The 14,403-nt window shown below is 36.5% G+C and overlaps 3 protein-coding genes across 4 annotated transcripts in view; 1 reads left to right on the top strand and 2 right to left on the bottom strand.

The window, feature by feature from the left end:
- Positions 1 to 22: 22 nt before the first annotated feature.
- LOC131797113 (exosome complex component RRP46-like) lies at positions 23 to 3,401 on the bottom strand. The gene is made up of 7 exons (XM_059114764.2): positions 3,274 to 3,401; positions 3,050 to 3,163; positions 2,621 to 2,742; positions 2,025 to 2,165; positions 1,507 to 1,596; positions 981 to 1,067; positions 23 to 504 (listed from the first exon to the last, which is right to left on the bottom strand). Exons 1-7 carry the CDS (start codon positions 3,386 to 3,388, stop codon positions 472 to 474), a joined length of 702 nt encoding a protein of 233 aa, XP_058970747.2. The 5' UTR covers positions 3,389 to 3,401; the 3' UTR covers positions 23 to 471.
- Positions 3,402 to 3,685: 284 nt separating this feature from the next.
- Positions 3,686 to 10,642, top strand: LOC131793625 (2-oxoisovalerate dehydrogenase subunit alpha, mitochondrial). The gene is made up of 9 exons (XM_059111096.2): positions 3,686 to 3,808; positions 3,901 to 4,092; positions 4,700 to 4,786; positions 5,788 to 6,058; positions 6,970 to 7,114; positions 7,778 to 7,839; positions 8,537 to 8,678; positions 9,226 to 9,324; positions 10,254 to 10,642. Exons 1-9 carry the CDS (start codon positions 3,710 to 3,712, stop codon positions 10,501 to 10,503), a joined length of 1,347 nt encoding a protein of 448 aa, XP_058967079.2. The 5' UTR covers positions 3,686 to 3,709; the 3' UTR covers positions 10,504 to 10,642.
- Positions 10,643 to 11,214: 572 nt separating this feature from the next.
- The window catches only part of LOC131793807 (adipocyte plasma membrane-associated protein-like), an 8,371-nt gene continuing 5,182 nt past the window's right edge, over positions 11,215 to 14,403 (bottom strand). For both annotated transcript variants that reach the window (XM_066169410.1, XM_066169409.1), the window contains 2 exons: positions 13,850 to 14,030; positions 11,215 to 13,020 (listed from right to left, as the gene is read on the bottom strand). In XM_066169410.1, the coding sequence (XP_066025507.1) occupies positions 12,808 to 13,020; positions 13,850 to 14,030 (394 nt within the window). In that variant the 3' untranslated portion in view covers positions 11,215 to 12,807. The remainder of the gene's footprint in view (positions 13,021 to 13,849; positions 14,031 to 14,403) is intronic.

Raw genomic sequence — 14,403 nt, 5'->3', positions numbered from 1 at the left:
TATTAGAGGACAGACACATAAATAAAGTCACCATAAACAATTTTTTTTATTTCTTATTATGTGAAACAAGTACATTCCATGTTGCCATGGGTCTGTTGAGTTCTAGAGCACAGGGGACATCAAAATGTTACACCTTGTGTGCCAATATTAATCTGTGATCTGTTACTGAACAGATGCACAGACATTCAAATCTATTTTGTACATGGATCATTTGATGAAGTACCCTCAGGAATATCCTGCGGAACTTCGTGAGCTGATTAAGTGACCCAACTGTTCAAGACTGTAGTTCATTTGATCCATAAGACTGGCCATAAGATTGCTACTCTATTTGATTCTTCAACCAAAGACCATTGATGATTAACAAACAGTCAACCTGGACCACTCTTCATATGTGACCCAGTTAAACACTGAATCACACTCCTGTGCAGTTTTTGCACTGCAGACTGTGTGAGTTAAATATCACAGATATAACTATGCAATGTTTATGTCCATAAACTTAGCATCCTGTTGAAAGAAAAATTAAAACTGATAAGTAACAACTCTGATAGAAATGATATAACAGTACCACAAGGATCATTCAGTTTGAAGTTGTACTGGTAACTATATCTTTTTCAGTAATGGATTATTTATTGTTACACAGGAGAATACATGGTTTCCCTCAGGGGAAAATATCCAAAAACCTTAGAAATTTTACTTGCTTTATACAGCAAAAATGCCTAGGCCCTTGAGTTCAATCTCCCTGAGATAAAAATAAACATTTTGTCTCACTTAGGGCAATAAATGTCTTGTAAGAAATCTTGATAAAAGGTTTTCAAGTCTTGTCTGAATGTAACCTCAAGAACATCATAAGACAGTTTTAAAGCTCCAAACACATTCAAAATTACAGTAAGTTTTAACTATGCTCAAAGTCAGCTCTAGAATTAGCTGTTCTGGTGAAGAAAAAAGAGTGTAATAACTTAAGCAGACAAAAGAAAGTTTACCTTGGAAAGCTTCCTTTCCACAGATAGTCTGAAGAAGTCAAATAGCTTAGTAGCAGCAGAACGACATGCTTCCAGACACCTGTCGTACTATAAAAAAGGAAGTAATCAAAGAGTGGTTGTACCCCATAACCCTTTACACACTAAGATCAGTATGCATATTCTCCATACTGTTCTCTTTATATTTCCTAAGGTGCTGACAGACAAAGAGAATTTGGAGAATTCATTTCCAGTCTAAGAGCACTGTTTTCTCTTTATCTTAGAGCAAAATAATACAAAGCTGGCCACAAAAAAGTAACGTAAACTTTAACCCTTTAACTCCCAGATCAAATTTGTCTTTCTCCTTACTGTCAACTATACAATTCTTACAATTACATTCAGAGAATTTAGCATTGGATCAACTAATTATCCTCAAATTGATATTTTTCTTTATTCTCATCACATATCTAGTTGATATTGTATTTGATATTGTAAGGAGAAATTCTTTCTTGGTCTCTCACAGGAGTTAAAGGGTTAAACAATCTTTTACCTCCTGTACTGTAAAACTCCCTGTTGTTGATGAGGTCATCACGTTTTTGTTGGCACTATCAAACGCAAATGTCATCACTGCACAAGCTGACTGTGAGAAAAAAAAATCAAAGATCAACGGTCCATTCTTTGACGGTACTTTTAACCCTTTGCATCCTGAGATCAGTATGCATATTCTCCATACTTTTCTCTATACATTTCCTAAGGTGCTGACAAGGAGAATTTGTTAAATAATCAAGAGCTTCTCTAGTGGATGATCATGTACCTTATTCTCATGGCCTTAGTGATTGATTCAGCAGTGGTAGTGTAAGGAGAAATAAGATACCAATCACTCCTGGGGTTTAAAGGGTTAAACAAAACTGCTGAATTATGGTATGAACAAAAACTTTTATCACTCTTAACAATTTGTGCTTTTGAGAGAGAAAACTTCGCAAAAAGGCTTACATTCTTACATCAGACAATTTCAACATTTTCATCAAAAAATCCTCAACATTAAATTAATAATTTTCTACCCCTTACCTTTTCTTTCTCCAAGGAAGGATCCAGCTGAATGTCACCAGACTCATTTAATGCACATGATACAGCACAAACTAAACATTTCATTGGAAAACCAGCATCAATCATAGCCATGCAGGCAGCATTGATTGCACATGCCAATAACTTTGGCAGTTAGGGAAAACAATAATATACATAGCAGTACTTCTAAATCAATGTAGTTGTTGAACATGTAAAAGAAGTATGATCATGGTTGATTTAAGGCATAAAATTCTTAAAACAGCCAAAAATCAACATGAGCATAACTGGGGGGGAAGAGGTCTTGGGTGCCTGTGACCCACCCTGTCCCCTTTGTAAGCCTTTTTTAAGCAAACAACCTACAATATTCAGGTGGCAAAAACTGGTGAGTACCCTCTGTTTGACACAGTGTGACCCCCCCCCCTTGAAAAATCCTAGCTCTACCCCTGATCAAAGATTCAGAAGTATTAGTAAACATATTTCTATTTGCAGAGAAAGGTAACAAATCCTGAGGGGGAAGATTACTGATCAAATATTTAGGATTAAAAGAAGCTTCTAATAGGCTTTAACGAACTAAAATAAGTAAGGAAATATAAGGATACTGATCCACTATCCTGAACAAGCTGAACAACAATTGTGAGGGATGACCGGGGATGTCTGGAGGTAAGCACAACTGGCTCACAACTGTTGCGGATAACTCTCTCTAAAAGTTTTTCAGCACAGCCTGTGAAATTAAGAAAATAGGAAACAAGCTTGCTAAGTTAATCAATAATTCAATCAATCTTTATTTACACATATGAAACTGATGAGCCCAAAGAGCAGAAGGTTTTACAAAGAAAGTTGACTTCGCTGTGCCCTTTAAATCTGGTTCTTTGTCGACTACTTTCACTTTAATTTTCCTCGACGAATAATAGGTCACAATCCTCTCGGAAAGAAAAATAAGCTTAGAATCTAAGATATTTTGAGCTGAGATTCATTTGAGACTTCAAACTCAACAATGATGTATATATGGTCACCCTGTTTTTATGTACCTGGTAAGCCAACTTTGGGTCTGAAAACAACTTCTAGAGTAGCCTTGTCAATGAGTTCTTTACTTGATCTGACTTCTGCCGGACCATAAGCTGCCGCCATCACGTGGGTATTCCCTGAAACGATGTAAAAAATCATGAACTAAAAGAAAGTATCAAAATGTCAGTAGATTGCTAACATCCAATGTCTTTCTGAAAGTCGTATAAAACTGGAGTTAGAGAAAAACCTTGAAAAAAGCTTGCTGATCCATCTGTTTTGTTCAAGAGGCTCTGTTCACATCGCAGAGACCTCAACTCCGATGAAAATCGTGGAATATTCAAATCCATTGCCTCATCCGCCATTTTGATTTCAGCGTGTTCGCGGGCTCGTGGTCGTTTCCAAGTCAAATCTATTGCTTCCCTGTACCTCCCTACTGGAGTTTACTTGCCCCCATCTGGTTAAGTATTATCTTACTCATCTTTCTTATTTCTCCATGTAAAGATATGACGATATATAAAATTATGAATTGTAAGTAAATAGAGAAATTATTCTCCTTAAATCATTAAAAAACGACGATTTTGGTTTTAAACCTTAAGCTGCAGGTACACCTTGCACATTTCTTGTTGTCGATAGTTCTCATCGCTACCAGTAGGGGGTGAGTAAGGTGTCGGGATAAACTAAACATGGCTGCCTCAACGTGGCTTTTGAGAAGAGCGCTTGTTGGGTCCCGTGGTGTATCATATCACATAAAAAAGCTACCTAACACTTTAAAGGCACTGAGAGTAAGTTTTCCATGTGATTTACTGTTATGGGTGCCAAAACACCTGTTGAAACTTCGCAAATACTCTATTTGAACTTTTTGTACGCCTTTCAGTTGTGTTCGTCTAGCTCCAGTGCAGGAAGACCCCAACATGAATACCAAGACAAGCCAAGATTTCCAGGCGCTTTGAACTCATATTACACAGAAAAATTGGAATTTGATGATCCAGACGATGGAGAAGCCATCCCGGTCTATCGAGTCATGGATCGAAATGGAAAAGTCTTTAACGAAGCCCATGACCCCAAGGTGTGCTGCTGGTTTTTTTACCTCCCTTTTCTTTGATTTTTTTTTCCAGGGAGATCGAGAAGTTGTCGCGTCATCATTCCCCCAGACATTTAGACAAGCTTTTCTCTTTTTTTGCCTCTCCCGAAATGACAGATTCTCGAGATTCCAGGGAGAAGAGTTTTCTTATTGTTGTATTAATCGACGTGTTCCCTTGACATTGCCTTGGGGGTGTGTTGGGGGCTGGGTCATATGAGAGTTGTTTCCCCTTTTCCATTTCCCTTACGTTGTTCCCTTTTTTTTTTCAAATAAGTTTTGGTTCTGAAATTTCTAAAACATTAGTGTAAAATTACTGATAACATTGTTACCTGTTTTGCTTAGATGATGGTTTTGAATGTTTGTAGAAATTTGCTTTGAAGTAGTGATATGACATTCTTCCATTACATGTTTCTTTCCTTCACACTTTTTTTTCACAATGAGTTCCATACAGACCATCTCTTTATTTCTTAGCCACTGTAGAATACTGAGTCAAATGAATTTTTTTTAGGCAGCCAAAAAAATATTTTGGGAAAATTACCATGGTATAATATACCTCTTATTATTCAGCTAAGGCATTTTGTTTTTGTTGTAGCTTGACAAAGAAACAATTAAAAACATGTACAAGCAGATGACTCTCTTGAATACCATGGACCGTATCCTCTACGAGTCACAAAGACAGGTTATATGAGCGAAGAGATATATAATCAGAGGGAGATGTTGTGTCCTTGTAGTTAGCCTGCTTAATGACTGCATTGAAAGATGTGTACTGAGTTCAAGAGCCAGCTGGGAACATGAGTCAAATCTTTGTACTCTGCCCACCTGGGAGTTCAGACCCAATACTCCGGGCTTATATTCCGACAGTATTTGCTTATGTTTAACTATTTGCTAGTTTATTGCTTATAACTCATTTTTCCCTTCAGTTGTGCTATGATATAAACTTTTAAATCCCTTTATACCTTACTCTTTAAAAGTCGTTTGGTTTACAAGTAGAATTTTGTATTCATTGAGAGAAATGAACTGATTCTATACAAGGCTGTTTGGGCACTTCATTATAGTAGAAAGTAGAGTGAAGAACTGTTGATGATTGTTCTATGATATGTGGACAGTTCTTTGGAAAGGCTCTATGTATACCACAAAAATAAACAGCTGTTTGCATAAAAGTTGTCAGAAAAAAGACAAATTACAAACAACAATTGTGAAAGGTAATCTAGTTCTCTGGAAATCAATGAATTTTAATAACTGGAACATCTAAGTATGGAGAAAAATAAAAATGAACAGGGTATGAATACCAACATGCATGTGAATACGACAGGAACAAAAAATGGAATATTACATCGTAAACATTTTTTCTTTAGGTCACTTTGAATTTGCTCTTGTTGAGTTTACATCATTTTTGTCATTCATTATAGTTAGTCTTTTATCAATTAAGTTTAGAATTAAAATTCAGTGTTGCAAACAAAATAAATTAATCAAACCTGCTAAGCCAAGGCCTCTCCCTTACGGTGATGTTTTCTCAGATTTCTTTAAAATCCTGAGGTCAAGAACTGTGACTGGAAAACTACCCACACTTCCTTATGGGGTTGTCCCAAGCACTTTTGTTTTTCTGACAACCTCTTTGCAAACAACTGTATCTAACTTTTAGTAATCATAAAGAATAGACTCCCTTTCTGACTTCTTTAGGGAAGGATATCATTTTACATGACAAACTATGGTGAAGAAGCCACTCACTTTGGAAGTGCTGCAGCTCTTCTGCCTGAAGATATGGTGCTTGGTCAGTACCGTGAAGCTGGTGTCTTAATGTGGAGAGGTTTCACTTTAGATGACTTCATGAATCAATGTTATGCCAATCAGCATGACTTTGGGAAGGGTAGACAGATGCCTGTTCATTATGGCTCAAAGAACCTTAACTTTATCACAATATCATCCCCTCTGGCAACTCAGATGCCTCAAGGTGAGTTTTTAGTAAACCTTTTTACTCTTGTACCTATACACCTTAACATCAGTATCCTCATTCTCTATACTTTTCTCTATACATTTCCTTTGATACTGACAAGGAGAATTCATTTAACAATCAAAACTTCTGAGGTTGGTGATCATTTCCTTTATTCTCACAGTCTTAATGAGTAATTCAGCAGTATTATTGTAAGGAGAAATTAGATACTGATCACTCTCAAGGTTAAGAGGGTTAACAAGGCTATGCTTTTGTAGAAAGTGGATACTGCAGCAGTGACAAACTTTTTTCTTCAGACAACTTGTTTACTTTTCTTTTTATGAAAGCTGTAAAGGGCTGGGCTCCTTATTGGTTTAGGCACTGAATCATCTCTGAGAGAGCACAAAATTGCCAGAGAAAATTAATGGTGATGTATTCTGTTTTTCTCATTACTCCTGAGAATTGCTGACGATTTAAAAATTGGTTTACACATTGGCTTGCTTTTATTAGGATAAGAAGTATTCTCAAAGAGTATAGGGAGCATGAATATTGATTGTAAAAATGCACGAGATGCAGCCGAGGGCAACTCTGCCTTTTTAACCCTTTAACTCCCAAGATCTCATTAGTAATTCTCCTTACTGTTTCCCATACAGTTCTTGTGATGTTAGTTTGGAGAATTTGGTATTGGATCAACTTATAATCCCCTAACTTTTATTTTTCTTTATTCTCATCTCTTGCCTGCTTGATAATGTATTGATATTTTAAGGAGAAATTCTGTCTTGGTCACTCATGGGAGTTAAAGGGTTGAGGGCCCTCCAAACCTACCAAAGGCTTTATATCTGGATAAACACACTGCTGCATGTTGTATTGACTAAGGTTGTTAGTTGTATTGTAGTACTGGTACTGAGTGATAGTTCAAAACCTATTTTCAGCATCTGGATATGCATATGCTGTAAAGCGAGCAGGCACTGGAAATTGTGTCATCTGCTACTTTGGTGAAGGAGCAGCAAGTGAAGGAGATGCCCATGCTGCCTTTAACTTTGCTGCAACTCTTGAAGCTCCTGTCATTTTCTTCTGGTAAAAATAAAAATTAGAGACCTCTAAATTTTTTTTTTTGTTTAGCTGATTAGCTCCCTGACATGTAGTTCTCCCTCCTAAATGCATTATTGTTTCTTTGTGTCCAGATCTATAAGTATTTTTTCACAAATGCTGGAACCTGGTTGGTTATGCTTGCCTAGTTACTATCTATTCCACAATAGATTGTATGTAAAGTTAGAAGCCTGATGATTGGCAGTTTAAAACTAAAGTAAATATAAAAAAAAGTAGGCTGTCTTGTTGTTAAGATTAATTGATATGGGTGTCATTCTCATTAGTTATCATCTGTGATAGAAATCAAGAGTGAAGGATCTAATTGTTAATTATGCTGGTTGAGAGAATTTGTTCAGATTTTCTATTCTTGTTACTCACTGCTGAAAAATCTTTGGAATTTTTGAGGAGAATTTAAAGGTTTATCATTTCTAAGAGTTAGAGGATTAAGAGGAGAACATTAAACTCTGTACATCTAAACTAAATCATCCAATTTGGCATAAATTTGTAAATTCATTATCGACTCTTTGTGTGAATTTATTTATGTATTTATATTGTTTCCCCTTCTTGAGTTATTGTGATGATTATTTTTTATGTATGTTTTTCTGTGTGGAGTATCAGAACGTCTGACCTTTTGATATCTTTTGCCAACAGCCGCAACAATGGTTATGCCATATCTACTCCAACAGGTGACCAGTACAGAGGGGATGGAATTGGTAATTGTTATTGTTTCTCTGTTCTCTGTAATGTACTGTCTCCCCTCTTGTCATATCAACCCTTCAAAATCTCAGCTATGTTAAATAGCCGTTCTATTTAACATGCCACTTTTAGTGGGCAATATTAAGGAGTGGGTGCTTAATGTACCTTCAACTTCTCCTTATGTTTCACAAAGGAATGAGAGACAATTTGATGGGAGAATCCATAAGTTTATCAGAAGTAACTTCCATGCATCCCTTCAAACAGAAAATTAACCTAAGCAACACAACATGAAAAAAATTCTGGCTTCAATGTTCCTCTCAGATGCTAGTTGGGAACTACCAGTGGTGGATCTAGGGGAGGGGCCTAGGTCCCCCAGGCCCCCCTCTTAGTTTGGTAAAAAAAAAAAAAAAGAATCGCAGAAGGAAGAAAAGACAGCAGGGCAAGTGACAAAAAAACCAGCGGGGGCCCCCCCCCTTAACTCAAGGTTTGGATCCACCACTGACTACTAACAACTGAACTATGAAGCTACACATTAGGAGCGAGGCAATGTTAGTTTGATGATTAAAATTCACCACAGGCTGCATGAAGCAACATGTGAATACTAATTGTCCACACGTGCCAGTGTGATATTGACATCAAATGATAATTTAATTATAATAAATAAATGCTTCTCACTGAATTTTCTTCTACTCACCCACAATTTCATGTGTTTAGCTGGACGTGGCAGGGGTTATGGAATGAAGGCAATTCGTGTGGATGGAAATGATGTCTTTGCTGTGTACAATGTTACTAAAGCAGCTCGGAAAATTGCAGTCGAACAGTCACAACCAATCATGGTGGAAGCCATGACTTACAGGTTAGATAGAGTAACAGTCTCTGTAGCCCCTCAAAGTTAGAGAAAAGTAAAAAACAAGTTTTCAATTTTCCTTTACAGAAGGAAACAAAAAGTGGCACATTTACATTTTTTAACTCTTCTGAAATAATGGCTCCAACTTTACCACTACCTGCAGGGAATAGAATTATGAAGAGTTTAAATGTAGTAATTCTCTGCCCTGTCTTTCGTACAATTCTTAGGATGTTAGTTGAGAATTTGGTGTTGGATCAACTTATAATCTCCTAATAAACATTTTTCATTTTTTTGTGTTCTTATCGTTTGTCTGCTTGATGTTGCATTGACATTTTAAGGAGAAATTCTGTATTGGTCACTTATCAGGGTTCACCACCTCTGAGGTTTAGAGGTAAGAAGCACAGGTCAAAATAAACACTTTTGAGAGAGGGCGCACAAATCCTTTAGCGATGCAAAAAGAACTATTTAACCTATCATTATTCACCTTCCCTTCATGATGAGTATAACAACATAATTGCTCTTTGGCGACACTGATTCTTTTCTTCTTATTTCCCAGAATTGGTCATCACAGCACTAGTGATGATTCCTCTGTGTACCGCTCTCTAAAGGAAGTCAATTATTGGGACAAGGAGGACCATCCCATTGGAAGGCTGAGGTATGTTTAAATCAGAATGGCAAATAACTTGTGATCTTTTTAGCTTGTTTCTTAGATCCCAAATCTGTATGGTAACAGGTTGTACTCGATAAAAGGCCACTATCACTCAAATGCAAGAGATGGAACAAATATTAGCAATAAGCTAAGCCTCTCGGTTTCTGGAGGCCTCCTTAGCTTGCCATCTATTAAAATATTTTTTTTAACAATTATAGTAAAGTTACTCATTTGGTGGTGTAAACCATCTTTCTCTTTATGAATAGTGAATGGGGCATTTATTTGAGGGTTATAATAAAAAAATAACAAGACAAACAACTAGTTTGTTACACTATCCTTCGACATTTATATCTGCAAGAAAAGGAGAAATTGGAGCTTTGGAGTAAATATTGATCATACCTCCATTACTTAGAGTTATAGCAAAAAGAGACCACATAATTTTGCCCCTGTTGGCCTCTAAAGTAAATTACATTACATACCTGTTTTTAAGGCTTAAGTGGGTTAGTTTTCACAGAAGCTGTGGTGCTGTGCTAGTGGCGGGTATTGAAATATAATTTAGTTTTATTAACTGAGTTGATAAGGTAAATTGGCCATCATAAGGAGTTTCTAAAATCTGAAGTTGTTAGCATTAGCCCTTCTTAAGAGGGAATGAAGAAGGACAAAAACATCAGCTTTAGAAACTATTTACAATGGCCATGTTACATTATCAATTCAGTTGATAAAACCAAATTGTTTTGAAGGTTGTTCAACTTACAACTGTCTTTACTATTTGTCATTCCTAACAAAATCTGTGTAAACTGAAGTCAGTCAATCGAGGGTCTTGCTGTTGCATGCCAGCCATATTTCCATCACAGTTTTGCTCTTCCTAGGTTATGTATAAATTTTTTTACCTGTCTAGTATCCACCATATTATATCTTTGCCATTTATTTTCTAGACATTACATGGAAAACAAAGAGTGGTGGAATAGTAAAATGGAGGAGGAATGGAAACGAGAGGCACGCCAACAGGTTATGGCAGCATTTTCAAGAGCTGAGAAGGCACTCAAACCTCCAGTCGAGGAGATGTTCAGTGATGTATATGACACACTTCCTTCCCGTTTGAAGAAACAGTATAAGGAGTGTATGGATCATGTGGCAAAATACCCTCATGAGTACCCGACAGAACTTTATCAGCCTGACAAATGATATAATAGGCTAAGGTGTAATTTGTAAATTTGAATGGATTTGATGAAGGAGCTGTTAGAAATAGAATTTACACTTCCCAGGCCAATTGGCAAATAGTTGTATGAGAAGCAAATAAATGATGGTACTGCCTGCTAACTGAGTTAAAGGTTCATACTGTAAGTTATGTACCAAGTTTTTCCACTAGGATTAATGGCCCAAGTGCAAATTGTGTAGTCCTTTATAACTCCCATGAGTGACCAAGACAGAATTTCTCCTTACAATATTGATACAATATCAACCAGATAAGTAATGAGAATAAAGAAAAATATCAATTAGGGGATTATTAATTGATCCAATACCAAATTCTCCAAACTAACATCATAAGAACTGTATGACAGACAGTAAGGAGAATTACTAATGAGATCTTGGGAGTTAAAGGATTAATTTGAGAAGGAACACAAGGTTCCATGACTTACAGTACTGACTGAGAAGTAGTAAGATATTTATTGTATCTCTGGGTTCAAATAGAGGGCAGAAGATTTCATTTTAGACAAACTTTTTAATTTAGTGGGCTGTACAGTGAAATATGCCCTGCTAAACTGACCAATCACATTGTGTGTAGGAACCAAGAAAAATAACAAAAAGGCTGGATAGGAAGGTTTACTTGACAATATCACTCTTGTTCAGTGGTTATGGACAATAATTTTTTTTATCTCTGCTTATTTGCCATATTTTATCTTTCTCTATTCCCCTTATTTATCCCTGGGTTTCTGAGGGGGGTACTGCAGATGTGTGTTTATGTATCAAGTCCAAATCTGCTGGTTCAGAGTTATTTGATGCCAAGAAGATGTGTTTCTATGGATACCTCTCTGTGCACAACAGGTAACCTTATTAGAATTATGCAATTGGGAGGGCCTCTTTCTAGAGGTAAGAGATTATTCTCACTGGGTAATGTAAGGGTATTTAAATAAACTTAACAGGTTTTGTAGAGAATGTGTTGTCAAGTATCAAGAACTACTGGTAAGTTCTGAGTATCTAAATTATTCTTGAAAGTAACAGTAAACAATTTAAGTTCCTTTCTTTAATAACCTGTAGCTTTTACATGTTATGCAATGACAGTATAAGAGAAATTTGTTTGAAGTTTTATTTTCATGCTAAAATTTATAATCAAAGTCACACATTAAACAAGGTATTCCATAGCAAATAGCAAAAAAGGTTTCCCTGTTAATTATTGTCAACACTTTGTTCCTGTAACATTCTCTTTAAGAATCCTAGACTAGAGTTTTAATCAAAGGCACACATCAACAAAGTATTCCATAGCAATTAGACAGTTTTAGATCCATATTTGTGCCTGAATACATGTGACCACGAATCACAAGGAGTCACCTGACCTGGCTCCAATGGTCATGTTTACAGTTTGCAGTTCATGTTTGAACTTTGGGCAAGGCAGTTTTAAGTAGGTCAACTCCCTCAGCACTTTTCTTCTTTCTGTTCAAAATTTTTCCTGTATGTCCTGTTAATATATATGTGAGAAGAAGGCTTTTCTTTTTAACCAATCCGTTTGGGATGCTATAAAACCAAACTTTCAGCCACACTTTGTATTTGAAATGAAGGACCCCCTTCCTTTCTGTAATTCCAGATGGCAGCACACTTGTTGATTTTTTCAAGTGAACACTGACGTTGACATCCAAAACCAAAAATATTGAGACTTCTTACTTCTAACCTGAAACTGCCAACTGCAGTCTGCAGTTGACACACCAAACATGGATCTAAAACTCTCTAATAGCAGAACAGGTGTTCCTGCTAATTTTTGTAAGCACTTTGTTCCTCCAACAGTCTCTTTGTAAGCCAATCATAATCCTAGACTCGAGTGTAAAAACTCCACATGTCAAATCAACCCTCTAATCTTTAAAGTACACTGTATTTTAATGCTTTAATCTCAGAGTTTGTATATTTACCTATAGTTGAAAAAAAAATACATCGAATAACCAAATTAACCTAAGAGGAACTTAATGTTTTAAACAACTGGGATGTAATTTTTTCTAAAAACTCAGAAAATGGTGCTAAATTTTTTAAGGAAGAGTCTTACACTTTGTTGAAAGCACCACAGCAAAGTGCCCCAAAACAAATGTCATTAATTAAAACAAAATCAGTCAGCATTTTGCCATATACATGCAAAATGAAAGCATTTATCTCAAATAAAAATGAACAAATTTCAAATAAAGGAAAAAACAGAAATGAAAAGCATCCCCTTCTCTGTATGCATATTCCCTGATGCCCTCATAGGCATCCCACTCTGAAAGTCCAGAAGACTGACACCTTAAGTCACTCCTTCAACTCCAGTCGGCCGACAAATGGAGAAAAGAAACTTCCAAAGAAGAGAACATCACCATCATCATGAACCTCACTGAGGTAACCAGGAATAACACTGCCTGTTGGATCATGGAAACTTCTGGTAATGTTACCACTTTCATCCAGCTCCAAGAGAAGGCCATACCTGACAGCTGTGTTGGTGACTAACCATGGTAAGGAGACAACCTAAAATTTCAATGTATTAGACAATCTTAAAAATAATCAAGCGACAACCCTCATTAGGCTGGAATTTAAACACTACTCTACCCTTGTTTTATTTAAAATGTAGGTTGAGTGCTTTAGGCATTACTTTGGTTGCATGGTGATCATTTCCTTTATTCTTGCGACCTTCATTTGTGTTGCAGGGGTGATATTGTAAGGAGAAATTAGATGTAAGAGGGGGCTCAAGGAGATAAAACCAAAATTAACTTCCTCACAGTTATAAACACTACTTGAGTAGTAGAGGAAATAAGGCCTGAAAAAATTTCAGGCCTATAAGCAGGATTTGAACCCATGACCTAGAGCTGTGATACTGGTGCAGTGCTCTTCCAACTGAGCTAATGAGTCAACTGAGAGCTGGTCATTATGTTGGTTCTAAATAAAACTTCGAAGTGGTGAATAAATAACTGTAAATATGTGAAAATCATATATATATTTCAGGCATTATTTTCACTACCACTTAAGTAGTGTTCATAACTGCGAGGATCACTTAATTCCATATTTGTTTCTTCAACCGCAATTCACATATGTGATTTTCGTATATTTACATTCATTTATTCACCACTTCAAGGTTTCTTTCTTGGAACCAACATAATGCCCTGTTCCCAGTTGGCTTGTTAGCCTAGTTGGTAGAGTGCTGCTCTGGTATTGCAGAGGTTATGGGTTCAAATCCCATACAGGCCTTAATTTCACTGCTACTTAATAAGTAGTGTTCATCACTGTGAGGATGGCTTAGCTTCCATATTCACAAAATTAACTTCATTACCACTACTACCAACTACTCTATCACTCTTACCTTTGCTATAAAGTTCTTTGCCCTTGGATACTGTTGCATCAAGTCAAAAAAGTCAGTGCGCATAGTTGCAATACCCAGCCAGTATCCTCCTTTGCTACTTAAGCGAATGTGGTCTGGAAATCCAGGAAGGTTCTGGATAAACACTTCTGATTTGCCTTTCAGTTCCCCTTTGATGTGATACCTGAACACAATACAGACAGTATTTTAAGTGATTCTAATTTTTTCACTCCCATTTAAAGTGCTTTTCTAAAGCACTGGAATGCAAAATTTCACAATCAGACTTGACAGTCACAGTTATCACTGTGTGATGGTGTCAGTCAATATTGGAAGAAAATTATAATTTTTAGTTACAACACAAGAACAATAATTGTGAACTATGTCATGTTGATTGCTTAATAAGATACATTTATGGGGCCTGGGAACCAAATAATCGACCTCATTCCCAGTTTCCTCTTTCTTCCTCCCTGAAGAGGGGACTGTGGTTAAAGCTGGTCTTGTGCCTATGCACACTAGAGAGCAGGTGTGGATATGTCCTCTACTTAATTTTGTCATCA

This window comes from Pocillopora verrucosa, chromosome 7 (genome assembly GCF_036669915.1).
Source record: "Pocillopora verrucosa isolate sample1 chromosome 7, ASM3666991v2, whole genome shotgun sequence".
Classification (NCBI taxonomy): domain Eukaryota; kingdom Metazoa; phylum Cnidaria; class Anthozoa; order Scleractinia; family Pocilloporidae; genus Pocillopora; species Pocillopora verrucosa.
Note: the sequence above shows the minus strand (reverse complement) of the source record. Positions and strands in the feature narration are given on the sequence as shown.